The sequence below is a fragment of the Setaria italica genome, chromosome VII (assembly GCF_000263155.2).
Source record: "Setaria italica strain Yugu1 chromosome VII, Setaria_italica_v2.0, whole genome shotgun sequence".
NCBI lineage: Eukaryota > Viridiplantae > Streptophyta > Magnoliopsida > Poales > Poaceae > Setaria > Setaria italica.
In genome coordinates this window covers 23,272,519-23,299,790 of record NC_028456.1, presented here as the reverse complement: position 1 = coordinate 23,299,790, position 27,272 = coordinate 23,272,519, and the positions used below count along the sequence as shown (strand labels likewise).

General features: G+C 45.4%; 4 protein-coding genes and 1 pseudogene across 6 annotated transcripts; 2 read left to right on the top strand and 3 right to left on the bottom strand.

The window, feature by feature from the left end:
* Positions 1-3,472: 3,472 nt before the first annotated feature.
* LOC101772768 (F-box protein SKIP14) lies at positions 3,473-7,025 on the top strand. Its single transcript, XM_004975956.3, has 3 exons — positions 3,473-5,130; positions 5,798-6,590; positions 6,749-7,025. Exons 1-2 carry the CDS (start codon positions 4,279-4,281, stop codon positions 6,311-6,313), a joined length of 1,368 nt encoding a protein of 455 aa, XP_004976013.1. The 5' UTR covers positions 3,473-4,278; the 3' UTR covers positions 6,314-6,590; positions 6,749-7,025.
* Positions 7,026-8,353: 1,328 nt separating this feature from the next.
* Positions 8,354-11,144, bottom strand: LOC101772359. The gene is made up of 2 exons (XM_004975955.3): positions 10,763-11,144; positions 8,354-9,408 (listed from the first exon to the last, which is right to left on the bottom strand). Exons 1-2 carry the CDS (start codon positions 10,977-10,979, stop codon positions 8,450-8,452), a joined length of 1,176 nt encoding a protein of 391 aa, XP_004976012.1. The 5' UTR covers positions 10,980-11,144; the 3' UTR covers positions 8,354-8,449.
* A 178-nt stretch (positions 11,145-11,322) lies between these two features.
* Positions 11,323-13,365, top strand: LOC101771955 (annotated as a pseudogene).
* A 55-nt stretch (positions 13,366-13,420) lies between these two features.
* On the bottom strand, positions 13,421-19,665 carry LOC101771022 (glucose-6-phosphate 1-dehydrogenase, cytoplasmic isoform). 3 transcript variants are annotated; one of them, XM_004975953.4, is made up of 16 exons: positions 19,516-19,665; positions 18,247-18,442; positions 17,761-17,846; positions 17,483-17,531; positions 17,230-17,410; positions 16,591-16,748; positions 16,440-16,508; positions 16,107-16,165; positions 15,611-15,647; positions 15,249-15,320; positions 14,940-15,087; positions 14,661-14,756; positions 14,339-14,409; positions 14,124-14,239; positions 13,879-13,924; positions 13,421-13,768 (listed from the first exon to the last, which is right to left on the bottom strand). In XM_004975953.4, the coding sequence occupies exons 2-16, from the start codon at positions 18,412-18,414 to the stop codon at positions 13,598-13,600; spliced, it is 1,527 nt and encodes a 508-aa protein (XP_004976010.1). In that variant the 5' UTR covers positions 18,415-18,442; positions 19,516-19,665; the 3' UTR covers positions 13,421-13,597. The 3 variants fall into 3 exon arrangements, with proteins under 3 accessions (XP_004976010.1, XP_004976009.1, XP_004976011.1); XM_004975952.4 differs by having other exon boundaries at positions 18,247-18,439; positions 19,516-19,664; XM_004975954.3 differs by lacking the exon at positions 19,516-19,665 and adding an exon at positions 19,367-19,503 and having other exon boundaries at positions 18,247-18,439.
* A 3,152-nt stretch (positions 19,666-22,817) lies between these two features.
* Positions 22,818-26,240, bottom strand: LOC101786133 (plant UBX domain-containing protein 1). Its single transcript, XM_022828025.1, has 7 exons — positions 26,118-26,240; positions 25,958-26,026; positions 25,756-25,829; positions 25,199-25,328; positions 24,357-24,461; positions 23,916-24,117; positions 22,818-23,329 (listed from the first exon to the last, which is right to left on the bottom strand). The coding sequence occupies exons 3-7, from the start codon at positions 25,816-25,818 to the stop codon at positions 23,326-23,328; spliced, it is 504 nt and encodes a 167-aa protein (XP_022683760.1). The 5' UTR covers positions 25,819-25,829; positions 25,958-26,026; positions 26,118-26,240; the 3' UTR covers positions 22,818-23,325.
* Positions 26,241-27,272: the final 1,032 nt, after the last annotated feature.

The following is a 27,272-nucleotide window of genomic DNA, read 5'->3' as shown; positions in this document are numbered from 1 at the left end:
TGAAGCCTCCTAAAAATTTTTTTTAGTTAATATGTTTAGCTCTTTAATCACTTTTTAGGAGTTAAAGATTTTAGAAGGTGGAACCAAGTATGCTCACGAGAACACTCCCACGTTCGGAAACTCGTTGGATCCAAACAGAGCTCGAGCGCACCGCCTTTCTGGGTTGCCTTTGCCTGAGCATTTGCAATTTGCCGGTAAGCGAGGGAATAGGGATCCACCGGATCAGTAGTTGTGGTTGGCAGACGAAAACCCGCCAAAACGATGCGGCTTTCTGCCCGCCTGCAGCGTCTCGGCTTTCTGCGCGCGCGCGCGTCAGCGCGTCGGGCCGTCAGCATCTCGGCGGCGCACGCACCGACTCTGACCGTGACCGAGCCACCCGGCGTCTTCAATTTCGTGGCCGCCAAGCCGCTGGCGTCGGCGCCTCGGCCGCACGCGGACACGCAACGCCCGTGCGCGTCAGCGCTTACCAGAGGCCGCACCCTCTTTTTACCCGTCCGCCGAGACCTGGAGGCTGGAGCGGCAGTACTTGGCCAAGAAGGAATCCGGGGGAAAGGAGTCCGTTGCCTTTTGACCAGCTCCAGCCAGATGCGCCGTCCTGTACCGTGATCCTGTCAGCGGCCGGGCAGCTGGTGCGGGCCTGCGGGGGGGTGACGTGCGAGGAAAAGCCGAGAAGCTCTCTGCTCTGTACTCTGTAGTACATGTACATGCGACACCCCAAAAAATGCCCCGCTCGTGCAGCGCAGCAGCAGGTGCGGCACCCAGGAGTTACCACGCCTTTTTTTTTTTTGCCTTCCTGAGACAGACCGGTGCCTTCCTCCCCACGGATTCTGTCACGTCGCACGACAGCTGACTACTAGTACCACGTCTCGATCCTCCACCAGAGAGAGCAACACGTTCCTGTCGACGTCCTTGTTTAGTTTGTCATAAATGCGTAACTGTAGCATTTCGTTTGTATTTGTGAATTATTGTTCAAAAATTGACTAATTAGGCTCAAAAGATTCGTCTCGCAAAGTACAATAAAACTGTGCAATTAGTTTTTGATTTCATCTACATTTAGTACTCCATGCATGTATCGCAAGTTTGATGTGATGGGGAATCTTCTTTTGCATAGTATCAAGTTGGGATTTTGGTGAAACTAAACATGGCCCTAACCGGCCTGACACGATTTACTGCTGCTGCTGCTGGAAGCTGTTTTGTTCTCGGTCTCTGCTCTAACCAAAGGAGGATGGAAGAAGATCTTCTGCAAAATCTCATAATAACTCGCCCTAAAAAAAAATAGAATCTCGTAATTACTCTCTCGAAATCTCTATCTCCCGGGAGGAACCAAGAAAGGATATCTTCTGCTGCATTAAAAGATGGAGAAAATATCACAATCTTTTTAAAATGGCGTGAGGGAGCTAGCGTATCTGGTACGATTGATTTTACGTGAACCCATGCTGAACCTCTCAAACAGCTACGCGACACGGAAAGAACAAGGATTCCCGTGGAACCGGTCCATCACGTAGACCGTAGGCCGCGCTGCGTTCCCACGGCCCGTGCGCGCAGGCCTTATCGTCGGGGATCCAGCGCCGCCCGCCCGGCGTCGTCACGCACGCCGTCACGGCGGATCCACGTGTGGCCGGCGGGGAACACGTGTAAGGAGCAGCGCCCAACAACCCGCTCCATCCATGAATGCGCGCGCATCCGGGGGATCCCCCTGGGGGCTTCGCTGCCACTCCGCTGTCACGTAAATCCACCCGCCGTTTGGCGTGCGCAGCCGCGCGGGCCCAGGAGCGTGGGCGTCAGCGGTGGCCCACGCGTCAGCCGGCTCTACGCGTGGCAGCGAATGGCCCCCGCGTGGCAGGGCGCGAGACCGGAGGCCCGGCGGTAGCACGAGTCTGAACCCGGGGGACGCGCGGATGGAGTGGAGGGAAGGAACGGGCAAATGGTTCTGGTGCTTTTGCAAAGAACACCCCAGGCGCTGATGAAAACACGCGTTTATGTGCAGAGGTGGCAAATGTTATTCCCGAGGCTTTTGGGGAGCAAAGTGCGTCTTATTGCGTCCCTAGAAAATAAATTTTCTTTAAACAATAGTACTTTCCATTTTATTACTGTGTTGGTGGTAACGTGGCAGTAAACCTAACCTTCGCATCGTTTACTATCCTACGGTGCCACCGTTCTACCGAATCTGTTACAAATATCCTAGCCGTTGATAGTCTTCCAATGCCGCTATAAATATCTTAGCAGCGTCGCGAGAGTAACCCTAGCCTTTCCTCCCTTCTCATTCTTCTACGCCGTCGGCTTACCAAGGCAACTACATGTATTCCTGCGAGACCCGCAATATCAACTCTACCATCCCCATACTCCTCTTTCTCAAGCGGCAGCGCCGCCAGCTCATATCGATGGTGTCGAGTAGTAAACCTAGCCTTTTCTCTTTCTCTAGCACCGACGACGGCGACGGCAAGGATGACTTACCAAGGTAGGTATAGATATCTCGTTGGTGCCATTCAGTAGATCTAATCTTTTCGCTCACCTTTTCTTTCTTGTATCGTCGCCGTCCTACCAAGAAATTATTTTATTCTCTTGCTCGCCATTTGTTTCCTTTATGAATAGCTCCACACACTAGATCTAGAGTAGAAGTAGCCTCGGTTAATGGTGATGTGATCTTTGGTGTAGTTACCATCCATCCATGTGCTCTGGATTAATTGTTGGTTAACGTATCATTCATTTATAGTTGGTGGTGACACCTTTCCACCTCTTTGTTGCGTCGAAAGAAATCCCTTTGTTATGTCACTACTCGCTTAGAGATGTGTCAGGAAGATGATTGACAAATTGAGGGAGGATCGAATCCGCAAGAATTAAAGGAGTATAATGCATAATCTCACACATGTGGTATGTTTTCTCGTATGATTACTTCTTTTCCGTAAATCCTTGCAGTGAAACTTTAGATAGATAAAATGGGATGGAATAATCTCAGGTGAAATATTTACATTTTTCGTGGGCCCAAAATTTCCACCCGCATCATTTGATTTGCCACTACACATATATGGCGTGGCTCTACCATATATATATTTTTCTTTTGCGGCACGCCGGTTGGATTGGCCGATCCGTACCTTATCGAATCATTTCCTTTTGGATTCAGACTCTTCCGTGGCATCTAGAATGGCCATGAATTTAGGATTGTCATTATCACTGTGGAATCCAATGCACTCCCGCTCTTTGATCCCCCTCCCAAGTTCTGCAGATATGCAAAACCAAGCCCAGAGTGTTTCCGAAATTCCAAAACCAGGCTCCAATCCAGCCTCGCGTGCTCCGCCGCAAGTTTCCCTCCACCCGCACCCCAACGACGCGAATCCGCGCCGCGGGCGGGCGGGTAATCTTGCGGAAATCCCCCTCTCGCACGGCCCGGGAGAGAGAAGATCAGGAGGAAATCCCCACCAGAACGCGAACGAAAAGGCGAGCCCGCGACTAGAAAAACCAGATCGCGTTCGCCTAGCCGCCCGCTGCCCCGGCCCCCACCAGAGCAGAGGCCGCCACACCCTCTCGTCCCCTCTCCTCGGCTCCTCCCCACCCCTCCCTCGGTCCCTCCTACCCCTCCGCTCCCCTCGGCGCGGCGCGGAAGAAGGCCAAGGGGGACGGCAGGCAGGAAGAGGCTTCGAGATTTTTGCGGAACTCCCACGCTACCACCTTCTCTCCACCACCACCACCACCACCACCGCTCCTCTAAGCCTGCGTCCCGTGTAGGGTTTCCGCGCGCTACCGTCTCCACTCCAATCCCAGACACAACCCCCGCCCGTCCTACCACCGCCGCATTCGGAGCTCTGCATCTGCCTGCAGCCGAGTCGCCAATCGCCGCCTACCCCGCCCGAGGAGCTTCGTACCGGTTTGGGGATTTCGGTTCCCCACTGTTGCCGGTTGTGTTGGGGGATCTGGGTGGAGTGTCTTGTTTTGGAGCGATTGTTTTCTGGCGATTTGGGCGTGATTATCAGGGTTGAGTGGATGATGGTGAGGTCGGGTGATTAGATTTGGGGGTTGGTCGGGGAGGGGGTTCGGTTTAGTAATTTTTGGGCCCCTAGTTTCTCTGCTATTGGATTGGATTGGGATCCATGATCGAGATTGCTCGGTGAAGTTTTTGGTCCTAGGGATTGTGTTTTTTTGATCGGCCCGGACCAGGAATAGAGGGTTTCTCTTTGAGGAGATCTAGGGCCGTGTTCTGTCGTCCTCTGTAGATATAGTCAAAAAAAGAAAAAGAAAAAAAGAACAAAAGAGGAGAAGGTAGTGGAACGGAGGTTGGAGGCCATGGCGCTGAATTGCTCATCACGGTCGCCGCTCCTGGCAACCGATGATTGTGCCGGCATGATGCTTGGGTGTGGGTGCCGGTCGGAGGAGGCCTCCCCGCTGTCATCCTGCGGGGTGAATTCGCTGTGGTGGGATGACCTGGAGCTGGAGCTGGAGGAGGAGGTGGACGAGTCCGACCCTGTGGATCTTTTACCCACAGACCCCTTTGGGATGAACCTGGAGACCTCATTCACTGCGGCGATTGCCAGTTGCATCGAGGACCTAACTGTCATGTCCGGTGCAGGGCATTTTGGAAATGGTGGCGATGATGATCTTTTCGCCGACCTGAGTTATCATTATTTCAATCAGGCTTTTGTGTTTGCTCCGGAGCCGTGTATTGGTGGCTATATGGGTGTTTTTGAGGGCTCTTTTGGGTTTGGAGGCCTCTCTGGTGGTGGAGGCATGGACCAATTTTCACGGTTGCCTTTTGAGCCTGCTGGGTCCATGGAGGATCCATCTAGCTCTTGCGAGGCAACTTTGGCATGCTGTGATACAGTTGATGCTGCTCCTGTCCAAGAGGGAAATGATGCACATGAGGGAATGGTGTTTGTTTTGGGCTATCTTGGCTTACGTGACATCCTTTCTCTTGAGATGGTGTGCAAGTCATTGCGTTCAGCTATTCGGAATGAACCATTTTTATGGAAGTGCATCCATATTGACTCGCAGTTGGGCGAGAAGATTTCTGATGCTGATCTTCTCTGCTTGACACAAAAGTCCCTGGGTTCTTTGCAGTGCCTTAGTCTTGAGGGTTGCACTGAAATCTCAGATCAGGGACTGAAGGCTATTTTAGAAAGTAATCTACAGTTAACAAAGGTTAGTATGGTTTAATCCTCTTGCAAATATTTCTAACTGATGTGACTCCTTCATGTCTTGCAGTTGAATAGTTTTATTTATTATACCTTACTAGCGAATGTTGTTTGTATCATATCAAATTCTTGGTAATCCATTGTTATCACTGCACCATTTTATGTGATTGTTACTGCTGTGGAAAGATTCTTCATTATAGCTCAAAATGAATTGCATTATGGTTCTGCTTGCTCGAAATACATTTTCAGTACTTGCAGCTGTGGACATCCAGTTTGAATTTTAGTGATATGATCTTCAGGGTTATTTGTTCGGAACAAGGCTACTGCCTTGTATATTCTCAGTTTCTCCAGTATGTTTTGTCTATGGGATGAACTGGAAGCTTGCAAATTTTACTCATCTGTCCATGTATTTGCCAGACCATGATCACAGATTCAAACTAATTTGAGGAAACTACATGCATGCTCTGTGACAGTAGTGGTATACTGGTATCAGTTAGCTTGAGAGTATTGCATGTTTTTGCTGAAGAGTACAAAGAAGGTTTAATTAATTTTGAATTAAGGACTTAAGAATTTTTCATTTTAATGTTGGGGCCAGTAAGAAAAGCTGTGCCACCAGTTTACGGGTAATTCACAATTCTCTATTTGCTGAGCTTCGTCTTTTTTTTTTGGTACAGTTGGGCATTTTTGGCGCATTCCGGATGACTTACCAAGGTCTTATTGACAATCTGAGGTCATTTAATATGGTAGCAGATATTGGTATTAAGAAACTCAGAGTTGCAAACCGCTTCACTTTATCAGAAGCGCAATATGAGGAGTTATTGTCCTTGTTGCGAATAGACAATGGGCAGGCATTGCACAAACAGGAGCCACGTATCTTTCATCCGGATAGTCTTCTACCAGATCCTCAGGGTGGATATGTTCCTGATGGTTTCATGCCAGATCTTCATGATGAATACGCTCTTGATATTGAGAAATGCCCTCTTTGTCCAAACTACAAGCTTGTTTTCGATTGCCCATCAGAGGAATGCAAGATCAGCGGATCTGTTACTTGCAGAGGGTGTGCTGTTTGCATCAAGAGATGTATAAAGTGTGGGAGATGTATAGACGATGAGTTTCATGAGACATTTCTTCTGGAGAGCATCTGCCCTATCTGTCAGCCGCATGGAGATTCATCTCCCTCTGAAAAATAGATGTTCCGTCTTATCCATTGGATTGGATGGATACAGTCCTAACATAGCATTTCTTTTGTTGATGCTCCCATCCATGTGGGGCCATCTTGACAGAGTATCTCTAACAAGGAAAAGAACAAAAAGAAAGGTATACTTTGCTATGAGCGTAGGTGCAGCGGATATATTGTGTTTGCTTGCAAGAAAAAAGAAAAAAGAAAAAAATCCAGAAAAACAAAAGTGAAAGGATGGATTGGCTGTTCAACTGCGAGCAGTGGGTAGTGCCAAACTGACAATGGAGGTAGGTGATTCTATGCTTTTCATGATTTTTTTTTGCCTCTTTTGGAATGTAGCAATTTTATACTAGTTCAGTCTGCATGATAATAGAATACTGCTCTCTAAATCAGAGCCTCAGCTCCTGTGAGCATTTACTTACCATGTTCTGTTTTCTTGTTTCAGGAATGTGAAGTGCTCAGAGTGTGGAAGTACTGTGTGTAAGATTGTTCGAGTGGGGCTGCTTGATGCTGCATGTTCTTGGAACTTCAGATGGAAGATATTAGCTTTTTTGCCCCCCCCCCCCCCCCCCCCCCCCCCCCCAAAATAAAATCTGATGTACCTACCTGTGTACTATGTTATCGGACAAATGTAATAGTTACTTGTCTGTGTTGTAGAAACATCGTGCCATCTGACTTGTGCCAGCTACATTCGAATAAATAAAAAACTGACTTCTAACTTAGCTGCTGGAGTCTTATTGCACCTGCGTCTGCTCAGGCGCCTGTTTTTTTGCCAGATGCTTGTTCGGAGATTGTTTGTGGTGTATACGTCCGTTGTGATATCATTTTGCTCAGGTGCCTTTTTTTTTTGCTAGATGCATGTTCAAGGATTGTTTCTGGTGGTTGTCTGTTGTGATCTCATCCTGGCAAGCTTTGAAAGTGTGGCCGTCCTTTTTGTGCTGCTGGGAGCATAAATGGGACGTCCTTCGTTGTTGCTGAATGCTGATGAAAGTTGAAACACAGCATGCGGAAGCTTGTGGTTGTGTCCCCTCTTCGCTATATTTGCTATCATGTTTTCATGCTACTGAGTGCTGCCTCCTGTGACCAAGCGTCCGGTCCCGTTTCTCCGGACGGAAAAGACGCTTGGTTGCTCAAACAACACCTGCCAGAGGCGCAAGGTGTCTGTTTTCCGTTCCGACATGTGGAATGTGTTGCGTTTGTGTGTCGTGGACGGAGAACGGCAGCGCTGGCTCCCAGAATAGAAGCTTGTTGTGCTACTCTAATTATAGAGGGGCACTGGAAACACGCTGAGCCAAACAAGTGCTGGTCTCGCCTGAGCACATGGCTTGATACACAAAACTGAAAGGAGGCATGCTGCGCTATAACCAGCAAAAACGCGTTACCGAGCGCATGGTTTACCGGCCAGTTAGGCCTCGGTTTGGAGTTTTGAACTGGTCTGGCCGTCTGGCTCCTGTCCGATGTTCTCGACCAGGTTAGGCCCTGGCCGTGGCATGCCAGGTGCCGGCCACATGATCCGTGCGTGGATGGTTTCCAGACAGCCTTGCTTGTTCCACAGGCAAGGTAAGAGCAAGACAAGTATTCCTGAGAGCTCGGAAGTCGGAAGCAACCGGCAGGTGGATTGGATGGATGGATAAGAGGAGCAATCAATCCGTTTTGCCGTTTTGGACATCCGGGACGGAGGGAATGAGAATATCCAGGAAGCAAGCAACAGCTGTCCCATCCCATCGGATCGCTTCTCCTTCGCGTGCAAGCGGAAGTAAAGGCCAACTCAGAAGCATTGCAATTTTGCAATGGGCAAGGCAGGTAGTCCCTGGTACCACGAAACCACTTGGGAAAAAAGAAGAGTAAGCTATGTCAAATAGGATAAGAGTAAAGAACTAGTACAACTGCACTTTATGTTCGGCCGATCCACCTGGTTCATAGGCTGGGATATCCTTTCAACCTTTCACCTTCATTTCAGCGAATGCAAATTCATCAATTCTGAACATGTAAAGCAAGTAACTTGGAGAGTCAATTCTGAACACACAGCACAATATTACACTCTTTAACATAAAAAGGGATGAAACGAGTAATTTGGAGAGTCATTCATTCATGATTTAATTTAAAGAATAGTCATAATATAGAGTACAATCATCGGCCGAACTACTCATTTGAAGAATTCTACATGGCCGCCAACATCCATACACAACAGCTTGGCTTCGGAGGCCAGCTTCCTGCTCCTAAACAACACTAGGTTCGTGAGCCGGTGCTTGGGCTGCGGCTCGAAGGATCTCGCGTCAGCGTCCTTCCCCAGGATCACCAGCTCCCTCGCTGGCATCACGTTGCCCCACCAGAAATCACGCAAGACCTCGTGGATGAGCTCCCAGTACACGCGGTCCCGGGGCACCCGGAACAGGCTGCTCCCGTTAGGCGTCCAGCAGTAGAGTTCCACCCAGTCCCTGCCCATGATCTCCATCAGGCCCTGCACCTGCGGCATGTAGTAGTACGGCATGGCACGCCATGGCAGGGCGAGCTCGGGCTTGCCCTTGTTGAATGGACACTTGACCTCCAGGATCCCACCGTCGAGCTCACATCCGAGGATTCCATCAGGTGAGGCTCCCAGCCATCTGGAGTTGGCTTCGGTGTGCACTGCAAAGCCGAGGGTGCCCACCAGTTTTCCTGTGATGCTTGTATACTGCTCTATGGCCACGCTTTCATGATTTGTCCCCCAGTCCATGGCGGACCTGGCCGCATCAGCCAGTTTGATCTCCGTTTGTCCAAAAACTTTCTCATTCCACAGCTCCGCCCGTCTGTTGCCAGCCCAGAAACCCAAGGCCGTGCTGAAGGTGCTTGTGGTGAGCTTGTCCTTGCGGAGAGCAAACCATTCCTCTGACCGCTGGGCCACGTCAGAAGAGGTGAGCTGGGAGGACACCATGAGAGCTGAAGATGGCTGCAAGGTTAGCAGTGATGGCTGGCTATAGATCTTCAATGATGAACGTGAGCAGCTTCGAGGAATATAGCCTTCAAAGTTTCGTCTTGATGGCAAGAATGTAGACGGAGTTAAACACACGCGAGGAGTTGAAGAGGCTGTTGGGATTTGCAGAAATGTCCTAAACAAACGAGGAACTGCTCAATGGTTAGGGAGCATGTGAAATATGATGTATGCTGTATCTTAACAAAGGCGAGAAGTTAATCTAGGAAAGCATGTAGGAAGCACTCAACAAGAATGATTAACCACAGAACATGCAGTACATGACAATGGTATGCTTCATTTATATGAACTCGCTTCACTTCTTGAATGAAGCATGGCAGAATATTGCAAGCAAGGGTTTATACCTTACCCAATTTCAGCAAGAAGACATTGCTTGGGACAAGTAAAGATTTGGGCAAGAAAGCTAGCTACAGAGATCCCAGACTCTCAAGCAATGGTGTCAACTACAAAGAAGCAAACTCCAGGAAGTCAACAGTCTATGATCACCCAGCCAATGTAAATTACTATGCTGTTCCAACCAGATAGGAAGGTTGGCACTTACAAGTAACAGAGAACTATTTTTCATGCTTTAAATTTTCTGTATGTGTATCTAAGCATTTTCCAAGTTCAAGGCATCTTGCATTTATCAGGCAATTCATTCCAGTTTCAATTTCAGATCAACCATCATCTATGCTATTTTGTCCCATACTCCCATGTAAGAGGCAAAAAAGAAACAGAAAATTCCTAATGTAAGAACATATGGTTGTGGTGATTGAGTTCATATATTCAATTCGTCACTCTCCTCAAACCAAAGATTCATAGTTACTCCTACAAAGCTAAAGTGAAGTCACATGATTGAATAAAGCCTAAGCACAGAGAAGTACATTTCCAGAATTCATGGAAGCTACAGATTATCAAAACAAAAAGAACAATTAGTTCCACGGGGCTAAAGGAAGCAGGCAAGACTGCAAACAGGACAACATTGAAACATGAAACACATTGAAAAGTTGAATTCATTTTGCTCACCAGGCAGCAGACAAAACAACATTACATAGCGGTATAATTATCAACTCAGGGATCTTATAAATCATCAGATTCTCTCTTCTTTCTCCATCGCCTCATTTCTACCATTTCAAACACTCCATCATTAATGCCAAGAGTCATATCCTGAACTTACTCCTCAAAGCAGACAAGCAAAATTCAACATGTGCTGGACGCCTGGTTTAGGCTAATTAGGTAATCACTTGGTAGCATTTCACAGTTTGCTAGCTAGAATGCTAGTTGCGAACTAGACTGAAGTTTACTGGCATTCTTGAGCACCCACTGTCATTTTGTGCCACAAAAAAGATACTACTGTCCTAAACCCCCAATACCTCACCAAGCCTAACAATCCATTGAACTAAACATGCAAACAAATTAGGCAGCTCCAAAGGTAAGCACTTGCGTCAAGAGCAGTAAGCTTATCTGAACAAGGCGGAAGCCAAAAAATAAAAGCTACACTCTTAGTACCTGATGAAGCGGCGCGACAGGCAGGGGCGAACGCCGACACGGCCGAGCGCCGCGCGGGCCTCCGGACGGCCGCCGCCGCGGGCTGCGCGCGGAGCCCCGCGGACATGGGCGGCAGGCGCCGCTGCGGCACGTGGTCGAACACATGGCGGGCGTCCAGCAGCGTGGGGCGGCGGCGCGAGTAGCAGTGCGGAGGTGGTGAGCTCACCGCCGCTCTCATGCTGCGCGCCCCCTTTTTCGCTGGCTGCGAAAACACGCGCCGGCTATTTCGGCTCGGCGCGGCGGCGGCGAGCTCCTGTGGCTTTTTTTTTTTATAGGACAGCGAGCTCCTGCGGCTAGCCGGCGGCGGTGAGCTAGTGGGCCGGAGAGACAGCGCGGAGCCGGGTCCGTGAGTAGAAAGATATTGCATTTGAGCCCGTTCCGTTCCACCAGCGAAAAGTCCCCTAATCTTCTCCTCGACAGCCGCAACCGTCCGTTGGAAATCGGACGGCTCAGATGCTCCGGTGCGGTCGTTACATTCGACCCCAAAGCCGCTTGTCCCCCCCCAAACCCAAGAAGAGGCCTACAAGCTAAAACCCCCGTCGACGGCGGCAGCAAGCCAGCGAGGAATCCATGGAGAGCGGCGCCGGCGGAACCGGAGGCGGAAACGTCCCGGAGGACGCCAACGACCGTAAGACATCTCGCCGCTCGTGCGGAGCTTTTGGGTCTTGAAGTATTGAGCGACCCCCTTCTGATTGGTCTTGCATTCGCCGCAGATTGCCCCGGGACGCAGTCGGAGACGGCGGGGAAGGCGGAGGCCTGCGCGGGGTGCCCCAACCAGCAGGTCTGTGCCACCGCACCCAAGGGTCCCGACCCAGGTAGCCATACCAAGCCCTAACCCCGCCGCAGTTTCTTATTCCATATTTGTGTGATTGGCATGATCGCCGGTATCCTTTGCCTGTCAAGAGTAGCTTCGTTGTATATTGTGTCAATGCTTGATACTAGGAAGGCCTGGTTGCAGTAGCGCACTACTCAGTGGAGCACTCGTCCTGCATCTAGATGATAATTTGTTACTTGGTAGCTCACTTGGTGTCCAAAGGCTCATGCTTTTGGTGTATAAGAAGCACATTGATCTGACTGTGATTTATGACGTTTGTAGTTATGGTTATGCCTACTTCAGGCAATGCTTATGATAGTTACCAACTCGATTTGATCCATGCTACAAGGTACTAGATATGTTGCAAAAGGCAGATTTTGGAAACTGTGGAGTGCTTAGAAGAAATCACTAAGACTCTTATAAATGTACATACAGAGTATAAGCTAAGCATAATGTATTTAATAACCCAAAAGGGCCGCTGTTAGTTTTGACATAGCTATCCCAGAAGCCTGCATCACTTACTTCACTTGTCTGTTTTTTACATGATGAGTTTTACTGTGATTATTCCTCTTATATGTCAATGCTTTCCCAAGTGATCTTGATTTTTCAACTTATTAATAATACTGAGGTGCTACCTATATTTCCGGTTGGCGGAAAATCTTAAATGTAAGTATTTTTGTTTATTTTTCAGATCTGCTTGCCATCATTGAGCGAATGAGTACCGTAAAACATAAGATACTGGTGATGTCCGGAAAAGGCGGTGTCGGAAAGAGTACATTTTCCACCCAGCTCTCATTTTCCCTTGCTGATACGGACTATGAGGCTGGCCTTCTTGACATAGACATGTGTGGCCCTAGCATCCCCAAAATGTTAGGCCTTGAAGGTCAGTGTATTCATGATAGCAACTTCGGCTGGCAACCGGTCTATGTTGAGTCAAACCTTGGTGTTATGTCAATTGGCTTCCTGCTTCCCGGCCGATCAAGATGATGCTGTTGTATGGAAGGGTTCTAAAAAGAATCATCTCATCAAACAATTCCTAAAGGATGTTGATTGGGGCGACATTGACTATCTTGTCGTGGATACCCTGCCAGGGATGTCAGATGAAAACATCACAATTGTGCAATGCCTCAAGAGCACAGGAATTCATGGTGCAATCATCGTCACCACCCTGCAGCAAGTTTCTCTGATCGATGTGAGGAAGGGGATAAATTTTTGCAAGATGGCTGGTGTTCCTGTCCTGGGCGTCGTTGAGAGCATGAGCGGTTTGAGGCAGGCAATTTTGGATATGAAATTTGTGAAGCCAAGTGAGTCAGGCGAGGCAGATGTCACGGACTGGGCTCTTGACTGTATTAAGGAGAAAGCTCCCGACCTTTTGTCAGTTGTCGCATGCATTGAGGCTTTTGACAGCAGCAAGGGTGGTGCCGAGAAGATGCGCCGTGAAATGGGGGTCCCTTTCCTTGGGAAGGTGACCATGGATCCCCAGCTCGGCAAGGCAGTGGATGAAGGGAGGTCATGTTTCACTGATCAGAAGTGCAGTGCAAGTGCAAGTGCTCCAGCTCTTAAACAAATAGTTGAGAAGCTGATCAAGCCACAGTAAAAAGATAGCGTGGCGCTAGTGCCGTGTGCTCCACTGTATATTACTACTGCTTGGTGAGTGTTTTCACGGGAATGTTAGCTTTGGATAAACTTTCTATCGTGTTTTGCAAACTTGGCCAAATTCTGTAGCGTTCTGTTTTGATACTGGGAAGAGCAGTATGCTGTAGCATCGCAGGTGTAAACAACATTCCATCATTGACCATTGCATATCTATTGAAACATGTACTTTTATTTCACATTGTAGTTGGAACATTCAGCCTAAGTTACCACAACACTGTGGTTGGCGGTACAATGAAAATGGGCGATATATATATGCGTGGCCTTATTGTAGGGCACTCTTCCTAGATACACAATTCCTATGATGCCATGGAAACAGATTTTCTCTTCTATGCAAGGGTGGGTGGTACCCATATGTAACCGTGGGTCTGGACATAACCAACTCTAGCGCTCAATTCGTCAGCTTCCTTGGGGCCTCGGCTGCCAGGTTGATATTGGACGGCCTTCATCTTGCCCTCGTCGATGTCATGCAGCAAAGGAGTGAAGATTTGCCAAGCAGCCTGAGAACCAACAGGTATGGTGTTAGAGTGACATGGAATCAGAAGAGTTCTTGAAGATAAAAGACTCCACATACAACCAGAAAGACACAAATATGCAAGGTGGCACAAACCTTTAACTCGTCTCTGCGAACAAAGTGCTGTTGGTCTCCTCGTATTCTGCACAAACATGGATATTGATCAGACGATTAGTGCAATAAAGAGAAGCTGTCACTTTGCATAGAAGAAAGCTTTGCAAGATTATATGAGCATAAGGCATGGTGTATCCAGCGTTACATGCAATTTCAAGATGGAAAGTGAGAATTTCTTTGTAAGAGATATACATATATGATAGAATAACGAAAAGGATGACACGTACGTATCCAGGATGAGGCGTTCATATGCCTCAGGAATTTTGACATTTTGGTAGCGCATCCCATATGACAGATCAAGCTCACTCTGTTCAGTAGCCATTTCTAACCCAGGTTTCTTAACCTGCAGTAATTCAATTTTCAAGGAGTATATTAGAAATTCTGTTGCACATTCAAATCCCATCAAGATTTCCTTTTTTCTCAAGAAAATATCAGGACTTACAGTTAGTTTCATGTACATGGCTTCTGATGGCTGGAGGCGTATGACAAACTCATTTCTTCCTTGCTTCTTACCTTCACCAGGTTATACTTATATTCAGTTCAACTATAAGATCCATTGCAAAACCAAATAAAATATCCATTGCAAAAGAATCAACTAGAGGCATTCCATGAAGCTATAAGGTGAGCAAAATTGTCATCCCTAGTATTATTTTGGTGCTCGGTTCGGTTTGTCCATACACCCTACAATTCACATTTGCTTGTTGAACTTAGCATCTAGTCCAGGCGTCCAGCTTGAGTTATTTCATTAACTTGTATGCACATACATTTAAAAATGTCACCAGGAACATCCTTGAATTGCACCCGAACTTCTGCTTTCTTTGAGCTTAATGCTTTACCAGCTTTAAGAATGAATGGAACACCTGCATGATATGAAATATTAGAGGGCTCATACTGAAAGTAAAAATACTATGATAGAGAAAAGGGCATGCTGAACTACAGAAGAAAGGGACAGAGTAAGTATTTCAATTATATCCTTCAAACACCAGTTATATACTTTTCTAGTCTAACATGTAAAGATGCGGTCATGTGGGTGACAGAGATACCTTCCCATCTTTCATTGTGCACCCGAAGAACAACAGACGCAAAAGTTGGGGTATTAGAGTCATCTGGCACTGTAGGGTCATCCTTGTAGCCATCGTATTGTCCCAGGACCACCTCTTCAGGCTTAATAGGGTTCACAGATTGCAGAACCTGACAAAAAGACACGAAATTTATTTCTCTAAGCACTAACAAAACAACAAAATATAAGATGCACACTCTGCTACATCTCAGAGAGCAAAGCAAACAACAGCAAGAGAATTGGTAGAACTACAATATAGTGTTAACATGAAGGGAGTTAAGAGAGATTGGACCTTGACTTTCTCATCTCTGATGTGCTCAGGCTTAAGAGAGACAGGCTTTTCCATTGCAACCAAACAGAAAACCTGCAGAAGGTAATAAGAATTTATAACTGAGAGTGTTTACTCGTAAAGACATCCATAAAGTACTCTTGAAGAAATTCTATCATGGGCTAGCTATTCCACAGAAGATTCAGCATGTAATCCATAAGTTTAAGTATTCGGAATGGTAAGCGGAAAAAATGGTATGGTAAAAGGAGCCCCCTATAGTCTAGTCACTAAAATACTAAAACTCTAAAAGCTGGACTCCATTATGAAAAAGTAACAAATGCTGAATCATAGTATATGAATGTTCAATATATCTTATTTATGTTTACCTGCAATAAATGGTTCTGAATGATATCACGAATGATTCTGTAGCAACAGGAGCAGAGTCAGATATTTATAGAGCGAGTAATGAAGGTATGCAGAAAAAAAATGCGAAAATATTTAAACAATGTGCCAGAGATGGGCGGCATCATCCAGTTGTCTTTATCCTTAACTGACATAAAGCCTTTGTTTTGCAATTCAGTATCAAAGGGAAGCATATTTCATGTTATTTGGCTGCTGTAGTATTGCAATTTTACTCTCTGGATTTTACAAGTTTAAGCAACAATGGAAAGCATGCATCCTCAGTTTCAAATATAAGTACATCTATACATTAATAAGGACCAAACAGGGCTGAATATTTCTCAATTTTCTCATCATTACCATGCATAATATGCATGTTCAAAGGATATTTGTATTTTAGCTTTTAAGAGCATGGTATTAGATCAGACAACTTCATAAAAATGCTATTGAAATACACTAAACTAAAAACAATGTTGCACATACCCATATTGGTCGAAATATCCTCCGCGCCCTTCAGTCCCGAAGTCCTCCCTGAATACAATCTGCAGGGTTGGATTAATTAGCATGCCATGCTGTTCATACTATAAGTTTAGAGTATTTATGGAAAGGCATTCATGCTTTCAGTTATCTAAGGTTCAATTTAGTTCATTTCAAACATCACTAAATTGTAGCAGTAGAATACAACAGCTTTCTACAATAGTCACAAAAACAGTCAGGTAAAACAATTTATAAAAGGAACCGCAGTTATGTACATGGAACCTTATACCAGCAAAACAAAGTTGCCTACTGCTAGCTACTGAATAAAAATCAGCTTACCTGTATATTATCAATATTATCACGGTTCCAAAGAGGCAAGAACAAGCGGTTGGCAAAACGAAGGACAAGCTGTAACATGTGATTGGTTCAAAGTTAGTTAGACAAGTGTTGGTGAAACATAAAGTAAGTAAAGCAAAATTACAGCCATTACCAAGTTTTGGACCAACTCTTTCCCCAGGTAGTGGTCTATTCTGTACAGTTGGTGTTCCTCGAATAGCTCCCCAAGTTGGGCACTTAGTTCTTCTGCAGAATCCAAGTCCTTTCCAAAGGGCTTCTCAACAATGACTCTAGTCCATCCAGGGTGAGAAGCTGCATGCACAACACTAATGTCAAGCCCAAACTCAATAGATGTAGTTGTGCAATTTAGTACAGTAGTATGCCACTCGACATTTGGAATCTGTATATATTACTACAATGGGAACTGATATGGGATTTAGTTGATAAATAGCACAGATGTCCTTTGTATCCCTTCCAAAACAAATTCATATTTGACAGAATGTTTATTTTTTAAATCTCAATGGCAGCACTACACAAAGACAGAAGTGAACGACAGGTAGGAACCAAAGCATAAAAATAATTATGCTCTTGTTACTACTGAAAAAAAAACAGAAGTTTTGAATAACAATGTAAAAGTTTATTGCGCTCTAAGCAAAACAAAAGAAAACAGATATTAATGAAGCTGAACCTTTCACTAACTTTGCGATGCTTATTTTTTCATTAAACAAATGAAATGCAACAGCTTATCAGAATTCTAAAAAAAACAACACAGAGAATCGGAAACAAACTTTACATGGATTCATGCAATATGTTCTGATCATTTTGCACACTGAAGGGTAGACAGATGGAGGCAATGCCAAATAAAAGAGCCTGCGATAGCTTTCTGATTTGCTTGATGCCTCATACTCCGATATTGCCTTGTTCAATTTCTCAAATCCCTCTCCATTGTCATAGGAACCACTGACATATTTTATCTGAGACACAAATTACCATGATGATGCCTGTGCCATTTAATTAAATTCAGTGTGATTATAATAACAACTTACTAATTGCAAAAATTCTGAAACATCTTCTTCCGGGGCTCCTTTGAGATACCTGTATAAAAAGAACACCTGTCAGTGAAGTTCAAAGAGTAAAGGCGCACGTCTTAACAATTCCATGAAGCTGCTGAACATCTAGGAATATATATACAACGCATTTCAGATCAGGTTTCGAGGTTATATTTTTCTAAATGCAGCAATATGGAAACAAGGAAAATCTTTGCAGAATAAAACAGCTGTGTTATGCAACCTAAGAACTAGGTCCAGCCATCTGAAAACCTTACCCACGAATGCGTTCTCTTAACCCATCATCAGAAAGATTTGATCTAGCATAACCAAATATATGCACTTCGCCGGACTGTATAAATCCCTGTAACGCATGAACATTAACTTCAATAAGTATATTGATGAACTTGATAATAGTGTCGATCACAGAACTGGACATATTCTAGAAAAACAGGAACTGCAAAGATGCCACATGTCTGTAAGGCTGTAAAGATTAAATTTATATCTTCAAGAATGGACTACAACATGTGTTGAAGCTTGATCTATTTTAGTCACTAGTCCTTCAAATTGTCTTCTACACTGTCCTATCTCAAATGGGAGAAAGGTACAATTATGTGTGCTTATAATTGTGATACGACCATCCCGACAAAGCAAGTATCGAGTACTTGGTATGAAATGGCTCAACTGGATGTGCATTACAGCTTAAGTTTGTCTAAATTGTAAAATTGCTCAGGGAATGGTTAGTACTTAGAGCTGTCAGATACCTGATCGAAAAGGTGGTAGAGTGCTGGGAAAGTCTTCTTCTTGGCAAGGTCACCGGAAGCCCCAAGTACAACAATAGAGAGACACCCTTGTTCTGAAGGAAGGTCTAGGTCTCTAGATAAAGAATTAAAGCTGCTCCGCCTTGACGATGGTGAAGATCCTCCTGACATGATAAATAGGACAAGCCTCTTCTACCTGCTACAATGATACAACTAACCAAGTGAGAAAGACACCATTGGGGTCACCATAGACATTTTCATACTGCTTATGCAATATCCAACAACAAACAAAATAAGCTAGCAGAGCACATAAATAACTTCTGTAGTTAAGCTGTCCCATGCAAATGCAATGCCATTTCTTTTATGCCAAAAGGAGCATGGAAGCTACTGCAATCGCAGAACTGGATACAAAAACTGGCATGATCAGATCTAAGATCACACCCCTTTTCGCCTTTTAAGTGAACTAGATCTAATGGCATGCGCCTCATGCTTTTTAGGACAAAGCACATCAGATTATTGTATCATCGCAGAAGGTAGTCAGCTTATTGTATTGTCGAAAAAGCATCTCAACTTATTTCTCATGCTGCCGAGATCACTAAAAGCACCATATCTAAAGGTCAACATAGCAGTATCCACTTAAACCCGAGAGGTCAACTCTAATCTTCTAATACCTAAAAGAGCATTACAAAGTCGTCACTCTTTGATTTGGAATTTACACTTGCTAAACCCACTTACGGTGTAAAGAAATGCACACGAAGCAAACACTTGTGGTCCAGCCTAATCGTGGAACTAGAAATTAAAAGGGAAACGTCCCAATTTAATATGCCAAAACCTCCGCTGATTCCCAACTCATGGCGAAGCGAATTCTGGTTTGGTTCAAGCCGGTCCGCCTTCGCCTTGGGGTTTTAGCAATTTTGATATCTGCGCATCACCGGTTGTTCCGTCGGAACGGCCCGTTTGGAGAAAAAAGAAAATAAAAGAAAAGATCTGCAACCCGGCAGCACAAGATCCGCGGCGGAACCGTCAGCGACTGAGGAAAAGAATCTAGAGCAACATACTAGAATACCGCGACCCCGCAACACCTCCCGGAGAGGAAAAAATCCTGATAAGCAGCAACGCTAACCCGGCCGGAGCAGAAGCTGACGAACCGAGAAACCTCGGACTCGCCGAAGCAGGCAAAGGCGCGGGATTTTCTGTTTTCGCGGCGAGGAAAAAGGAGGAGCAGGCGGCGGCGGGTGTGGAGAGACCGAGAGAGAGAGAGAGATCACTGACCAGCGGCGAGATTTCCGGGTGGAGAGCTAGAGCGAGCGCCGAGCGGGACGGGTGGTGGGAGGGAGGCGGGCGGGCACCCTGTCGCTGCTTCGACCGGTCCCCCTCGGCGGCAGGCCCGTTTTTATACCGTGACGCCCCCCCTGACCCGTCTGTCGCCTCGTTTCGTTTCCTCTTTTACCTGCCCGCCACCTACCTGCCTTTCCCGGCTCACCTGCGCGCGACCGCGCGCGTGCCGGCGTGCTCTGTGCCACCAACCCCGATCCCTTCGCTTCCACCAAAGCTTGGTGTGGTGTGGAAACTGGTAACGGCAGAGGAAGTTAATGGCGCGAGGGTTTACGTGCTGGCCCCTGCTAATCGCTGGATTTTGCTTCGTGATGATGCCCGGTCTTGGCGAAAGGACGCGACGCACACGCTCACCAGTCTTGGCACATTGCTGGATTTTGCTTTTGTGATGATCCGTGGTCTTGGCAAAACGACGGGAGGCACAAGCTCACCGATGGCAGGCGACGCTATCCGGTCTTAAGGTTTACTAAGTCGTATTGCTGTTGACATGTAGAGTACTACAGTACGTCATTTATAGCTGAAAGATGAATATATATATATATATATATATATATATATATATGTATATGTATATGTATATGTATATGTATATGTATATGTATATGTATATATACGTAGGGAGAGTATGCTCTACGGTCGGTCATAGAATAGCTTATTCTGTGGCCAGTCCATCCAACCCACTAGAATGGTTACAATAACTTGAATGGTTTTCAGACAACAATGTAGTCGCCTTACTAGAATTGATATGTCCATTCTTTTATGTCGTAATTTACTATAAATCAATTGTACCATAATTTGGTCTAGAAGTTACCATAATTTTTGGCGTCAAGATGCTTTTTTTAAGTAAATTATGGTACAATCGATTTATAGTAAATTACGACGTACCAGAATGAACGTATCAATTCTAGAAAGTCAACTACATTGTTGTCGGAAACCATTCAAGTTATTATAACCATTCTAGTGCATTGGATGGGCTGGTTACAGAATAAGCTATTCTATGGCCGGTCATAGAGTATACTCTCTATATGATGTAGGAGTATACGTGAATGGCACGTTCCACGAGAGGAACCTAACATTGGAAGCAGTGGCGGATTTAGCCGGTGAGTTAAGGAGGGACTCCCTCTTCTTCCTCTCCCTCCACTCCCTTCTCTTCTTCCTAATGAATTGCATAAGCTGTGGCTAATTTGCAAGATGAATCATGATCAAATCATGGACTAATTAGGCTTAATAGATTCGTCTCGTGAATTAGCCTTCATTTATGTAATTAGTTTATAATTAATCTATATTTAATACTCTTAATTAGTATCTAAACATTCGATGTGACAAAACTAAACTTCAGATCTGTCTCCGAATGGAGCATAAGATTTCAGGTTTGCGAACCTTTGTTTGCAGCTTTCCATGGGCCTCGTGGCTACTGGTGTGCAGCTGCCTGCTGGCTCGTTCGATTCGTGTTGTGGCTTTCGGGTGGTTGCTCTCCTCTCCCTTTCTCATCTCTGCAGGTTGTGCAGCAGCGCTGAAAACGAACGAACGCCCGCGGCCCCCTGCCTTCTGCCTTCTGGTACGTACTGTAGATGACAAGTACGCGTGCGTCCGTGCTCCTGATGGAATACGTTATACGTCAACCACTAACCACCGATCCGATCTGCCATTCTGCATGTGCCTCAGCCTCATTGAGGCAGTACTGTTACCGTGGCATTACCTTAATGGTCATCACTCATCCGTGTAACCTTGTGTCCTTTTACTGGAGAGAGCGAGCGAGCGAGCGAGCGAGAGAGAGAGACCGTCTCACTCTATTCAGCGTTTCCCAAGGTCCCAACCTGCGAAGCAGGTCTACTGAAAAATCTGAAGAAGCAGGCAGCAGCACCGCAGCTTTGCTGAGTTCTGCTTTCTTGAGAGGACGCCGACCGAAAAGGTCAGTTTTGTACTCCTGTTCTCGTCGGCAGGTTCGCGTCGGAGTCCACGGGTTTTGCGGTATTTGCTGCGGGGGGTGTCGTTGCAAAAGTTGAGCGCACTGACTGAGAGTCTGAGACTGACAGAGGCTTGAAACCGGATTCCTTTTCCTTGCCTCTGTTTGACTTTTGTCTTTGACCGCCGGCGCCGCAGGACGGGAAGTACCGGTGCGCCCGCCCGGCTGCTATCCTACCAACCAACCACTGAACCACACCACCCCTGCAACGAAAACTTGTGCTACTACGCCCTTTTCACTTCCTACAAAACTCCCAACTTTGGCACTATGCAAAAAGAAGATTCCCCATCACATCAAACTTGCGGTACATGCATGGAGTACTAAATGTAGACGAAATCAAAAACTAATTGCACAGTTTTATTGTACTTTGCGAGACGAATCTTTTGAGCCTAATTAGTCAATATTTGGACAATAATTCACAACTACAAACGAAACGCTACAGTGTTGCTAGCTACAGTAATTTGGCACCTCCCAAATTCGCAAAGTAGGGCTACGTTGTCTCTTCAAGTCGAAACCGGCAAAGCTGTTCAAGTCGAAACCAACTTCCACGGTTAAAGATTCTACACGTACACCTCTCTCCCGAGATGTCAGCAAAACAAGCAGTTGAGCAAACAATCCGAGACCTCAGGTTATCTTGGACAAGAAATTGCCAGATCGGTCACATTCCGCTACTAGTTGGTGGTTTGGATGCTCAGCTGCAACGTGTGCCTGCGAAACTCGCCACTTCACCGGAACGGACCGGTGCCCTGCCCGTGCCCCACCTCGGTCGCTTATGATTCAAGATTGCATCATGCCGATCTCATCTTACATGTTGCCCGACGATGAGAATTGGGGAATTCTGCAGCTGCACTAATTTTTAATTTCTGCGGAAGCGACGTCCAAAAATGCCAGATAGAAGTCATGGAATCATGCGTGATGATACATGGAATCGAGCGATAGGGACAACCACCTATGAGCAGCCTCCCCCCTAGCCGTAGCCGGCTCCTCAGGTCCCAACAACAGATACGCTAGCAGCCGCCATGCGGGCCCTTATCCGAAATTCAGGAAGCAGAAAAAAAAAGGAGAAACTATCGTGAGGTGGATGCAGACTAAAACAATGCTGCCTCGACTAGTCAGCAACTACGCTTCCAGTTCCAGACACAGATATCGCGATCACGCATAATCTTAAACGTTGAACGAAAGCACCCATTCACCTGCTGTCCTAAACATTGAACAGGAACACACAGATATCGCGATCACGCATAATCTAGCTGGCCCACGGACCACAATCAACTGAAGAAAATGCGTGCCACTCAGCGACAAATTAGTCGCTGATGAGGGCTCCGTCACCATCAATTACAAGAAAGCAACCTGCCACAATATCATGGGCTTGGGCAGGATAAAACGCACAGGCAATCCAGATCTGAAAGCTCACGTTTGTTAGTATCTCCAGTTTTCTGAAATGTATCGCGTGAAGACAGGCACAGGCACAGCATTGCACCGTGAAGCCGCGTAAAGAAGACCTGACTATTATTTCCACTGTTACTATGGTGTTTACACGATGCGTAAGGTGGCAAAGCGCTTAGCCAGAGCACCATTCTGACGACTCGCAACACATCAAATTTACTCCCACCTACAAAAGTGGGGACCCACTTCTAATGCCCCAACAGCTTGAGGATAGTACTGCAGCAGTGCGGCCTGTTCAGATTCCAACTTGTTGAGCCATGAATTATGAGTGTTTAGAAGCCTAACAGAGTGATTCTGTGTTGAGGGCAGGAAAATACTTGATGCCCCAAGCGGTATCACCTGCAAAGATGTGGTAGATAACAGTCATTTTTTTTTTGTGATCTTGCAAGTCAAAGATGTTCTGAAACAAAAGAAGTAGAGTACACATGGAGTTCGAGCAAACAGGAGTATCGCGATAGAAATATCCTTTGGTCGGGTTGCTTCAACACACAACATAATATGAGATGCATGCACCGAAATGAAACTGCAATAGACTATGTAAGCATTTATATGACCATTTAAGGGTAAACATTCAATGCAAACAAAAATTAACCAAAACATGGACTCTACTAGGCAAGGAACCACTTCAAAGCTCCTTGTAAATTCTAACAATGTTCTGAAATGCTGGATAGGGCATATGCGCACTGATCGAAACAAGATCAGGAATAATCTGCGGAAACTTGACAAGTTGTTCTCCTTTTAACTATTTGACTACAATGGAACGAAGATTAATTTGGATTTTCCTACCACAAGAGTGTGTGAGTTCATCACAAGTATCTTCATGTATGAAGTTGTCATAGTTTCCTAACAGTGCGAAATAGAAGACTGACAAAAAAAACTTTGGAAAAGGCCCCCCAAAACAAAAGATTGCAATTGAGAAGCTTACCTTTTGAGCCACTTTGGTTTGCCTGGCTTCTCATTTGCTGTTGGTGCAGGATTAGATTGGGATACACCAGACTGAACAGCAGGAGAGTTCATCCTAGAATCATCAGGTTGACTAGCAGGTTTCAACAGAAGTGACAGTCCATCCAAACTTTGAATTTCTTCACGGAGAAAGGGTCCTGATTTTAGATCATCTGCCAACGAACCTGCATGTCCAAAGCATTTGATACCACTCATTAAAAAAACTCATGAATACTGAACATCTAACAAAGTAACAACCATAAATTTTTTTGGATAATAGGTGTGAGTGTGAGGAAACACAACTTTATAAGGTGTGACACTGAAATCAATTTCTGTTAAGATGCACAACAATTTAAAACATATAGCTGAGAGGTAATTATCGTTATATTCTTAACTTGGAACTAGTCATTATGATGATTTATACCTTCAGGCAGATCATAAGAAAAGTGGACGTTCGCTCCAGGGACAAAACCAGCTGTATAGAAGTCCTGTGATGTGTCTAGTATACGCTTCTTTGGAGGTACTGTATCTGTTGTAGAATTGAAAGGACCCAGCATTAAGAAATTGTAAACAGTACATGTCTAAGATGAGTATGGAAGATATCTAGAACCTCAGTGTAAGGCAAACGCATGCCAAATAACATAACACCAGAGATCACAATGATTATCAGAATGCACATTCACAAGTTCAACACAAGGAACATTTGGCATACAAGTTCAATGGCGCGTGTTTTATCTAAAATAGGCACTATGGTAATCATATTTATATGCTGCTGCTGTTCAAATTGTGATCCAGAATAGGCACCAAACTGTCAGAACAAAGCATAATGAGGAGAGACCTCCCATTTGACACTGTTGTACAAACTTAATGAATCAGTGTTGCCAATGGCTCTACACTTCTACAACATTGTTTTATTTTCTAGTAGCACTTAATAATAATAATAATAATAATAATAATAATAATAATAATAATAACAATTGTCTCATAATTGGAAGAAAACCCTTTGCACAAAATGATGTATTAGATTTTTTCACAGATTTCTTAAGTGTGATACTATTTTTGTCAGTTAGCTGTTTCCCTACTTGCCAGGATTTCCAACATATTTGTTCGCCAAAAATAAATATAAGCAAGTCTTATCTTAGCAAATACAGCCAAAATAAATTATTGCCGTGGTAAAATACAAAGGAATGATCAAGGGTGAAAGAGGACCGGAGAAACATATAATAGTTATCTCTACATCATCCCTAAAAGAGAAGCAGGACTTACAAAGATAGAATGGCAGATCTGGTCTAGCAAGTACTTTCATGAGCAGGTCCACTAGACTATGAATCCTATCTGATGGAAGAAAGTCAGCCTCAAGAATGTAGCCATCAGGGAATCGCACCCTCATTACCGCCTACAATCATGCATGTAACCATCAGAGAATCGCACCCTCATTAGTGCCTATAATCAAGGTGGTTACCAACAACGTTGAAACAGAAAAAATCTAAACTAAGTTCTCTAAGTTAGAACTATGTATTGTTATGACATATTATTAAGACAATTCACATGCTAGAAGTTAATCAGCACACATTTATCTATCAAATATAAGAAAGTACACCTGCTCTTCAAGCATCTCTTAAGGTATTTATTTCTGAATTCTCATAATGCTGTATTAAAAAGAAGCTAACTAGGACTTGCACAGAAAAGGAACGGAAGAACTGGTAATGGCGATTGCAATCTTCAAATTGTTTCTTTGTATAGAGTACTGGATGAAGAAGCATTGCATATTAATTGATTGTGAGAAAATTAAATGGGAACAGCGTGGGATCTTATAGCCCTACCTTTGCTATCTTTGCTCGCTGAGCAGCAAGTTCTGCCTCACGCATCTTGCGAGTCTTCAGCATTTTAGATTTCTCTGAACAAATTCATCATTTTAAACAGCATCACAGTATGTAAATCAGACAGCAAAACAGTAAAGATTAACCAGTATTAATCTAAGTTGGTACTAAAGAAACATTAAAGATCCGAAACCACATTCTGTACCTGCCTTCCTGATTGATACCAAGTTGTGGTAATCAGCAGGCTGAAGCTCATAAAATTCATCATCTTCCTCTGGAAGAACAATGTTTTGATGTCACAACAGAACTAGCATAAAGACAATAAGAAAGGTTTCGGTTAAAAAAAGCAGATCAAGTTTAGGTACCATAATCTGCACTGGGCAGCTTGCTCGGTTGTTGAGCAAATTTCTCTCTTGAAAAAACTCGGATCTGGTGTCCAAGTTCCTCTGACACTGCTTTCAACTTGTCCTGAGATTTTCCAAAGAAAACAAAATTGTTAGGCCTTGTGGTACCTACCTTTTCTATCGGTGAAAACTCAGAATACAAAGGTTTCAACTTTCATCCAAACAGTCATCACTCGGAAAATAAAACCATCTTAAAAAACAATTCAAATTTGCAACTCTGGGAATGTTGTAGAACGACGGAAGCACGCATTGCTCGGGTTGATCCCCGAGATGAACAAATCAGAAGCAAAGAACCTATCTTATCTTGTATGCACAAATTCAGGAACTAAACACGCAACAAGAAGTGGACTTCCTAAACCCTCTAGCAGAACGTGGCAGCCCTAAAGAACTAGCGCCATTCCCGAAACCCACAGGCAAGAATAAATTTTCGCGCATCCACTGCCCCAGCCAAAGAACCTCACTACAGCCTCCCCTCCCGGACCCTAGGGCCGGCGCTAACCCGAACGAACAGAACAGGGGGCCGCCAATCCTCCAAGAACCCTGCCCAAGGAACCGCGCGCCGCACCAAGAACCAAAACTACCTGGAGCAAGCACCCGTACATCCAGGCAAAGAACGGAAGCGATCAACTACATAATCGCGCAGGACCGCGTGCCGCGGGGGGGGGGGGGGGGGGGGGGGGCCCCGGGGGGGGCCCGGGGAAGGTCCCCAATTCCCCGGGGGGGTTGGCCTTCGCCCCCAAAATCCAGGGCCCCGGCACCCGGGAAAAGGTGTTTTCCCCCTCCCCCCCCCCTTTTCCTGGGGGAAGCCCCCCCAGCCCAAAAAAGGGGGGGGGGGGAGAAAAAGAGGGTCTAAACGGAAAAACGGACTGACTATTTTTTTTAATCGCTGAGGCGAATCTCTGCTCTATGCCCGACTATCGTTAGATGATATCTTTATTAAGCTTGTTTTCTTATACCAACTAAACCCTACCCTAGCATGCTGATAGACAGCAGCACGTTGCACAAAGAACTTGATACCAGAGTTACGAACAGAAAAATACGTCAGTACCGTTTAGTGGGTGAGGATAGGACATTATAGAGCATCTGCCTCTTCTCTTTTTCGACGGCAAGAATGAA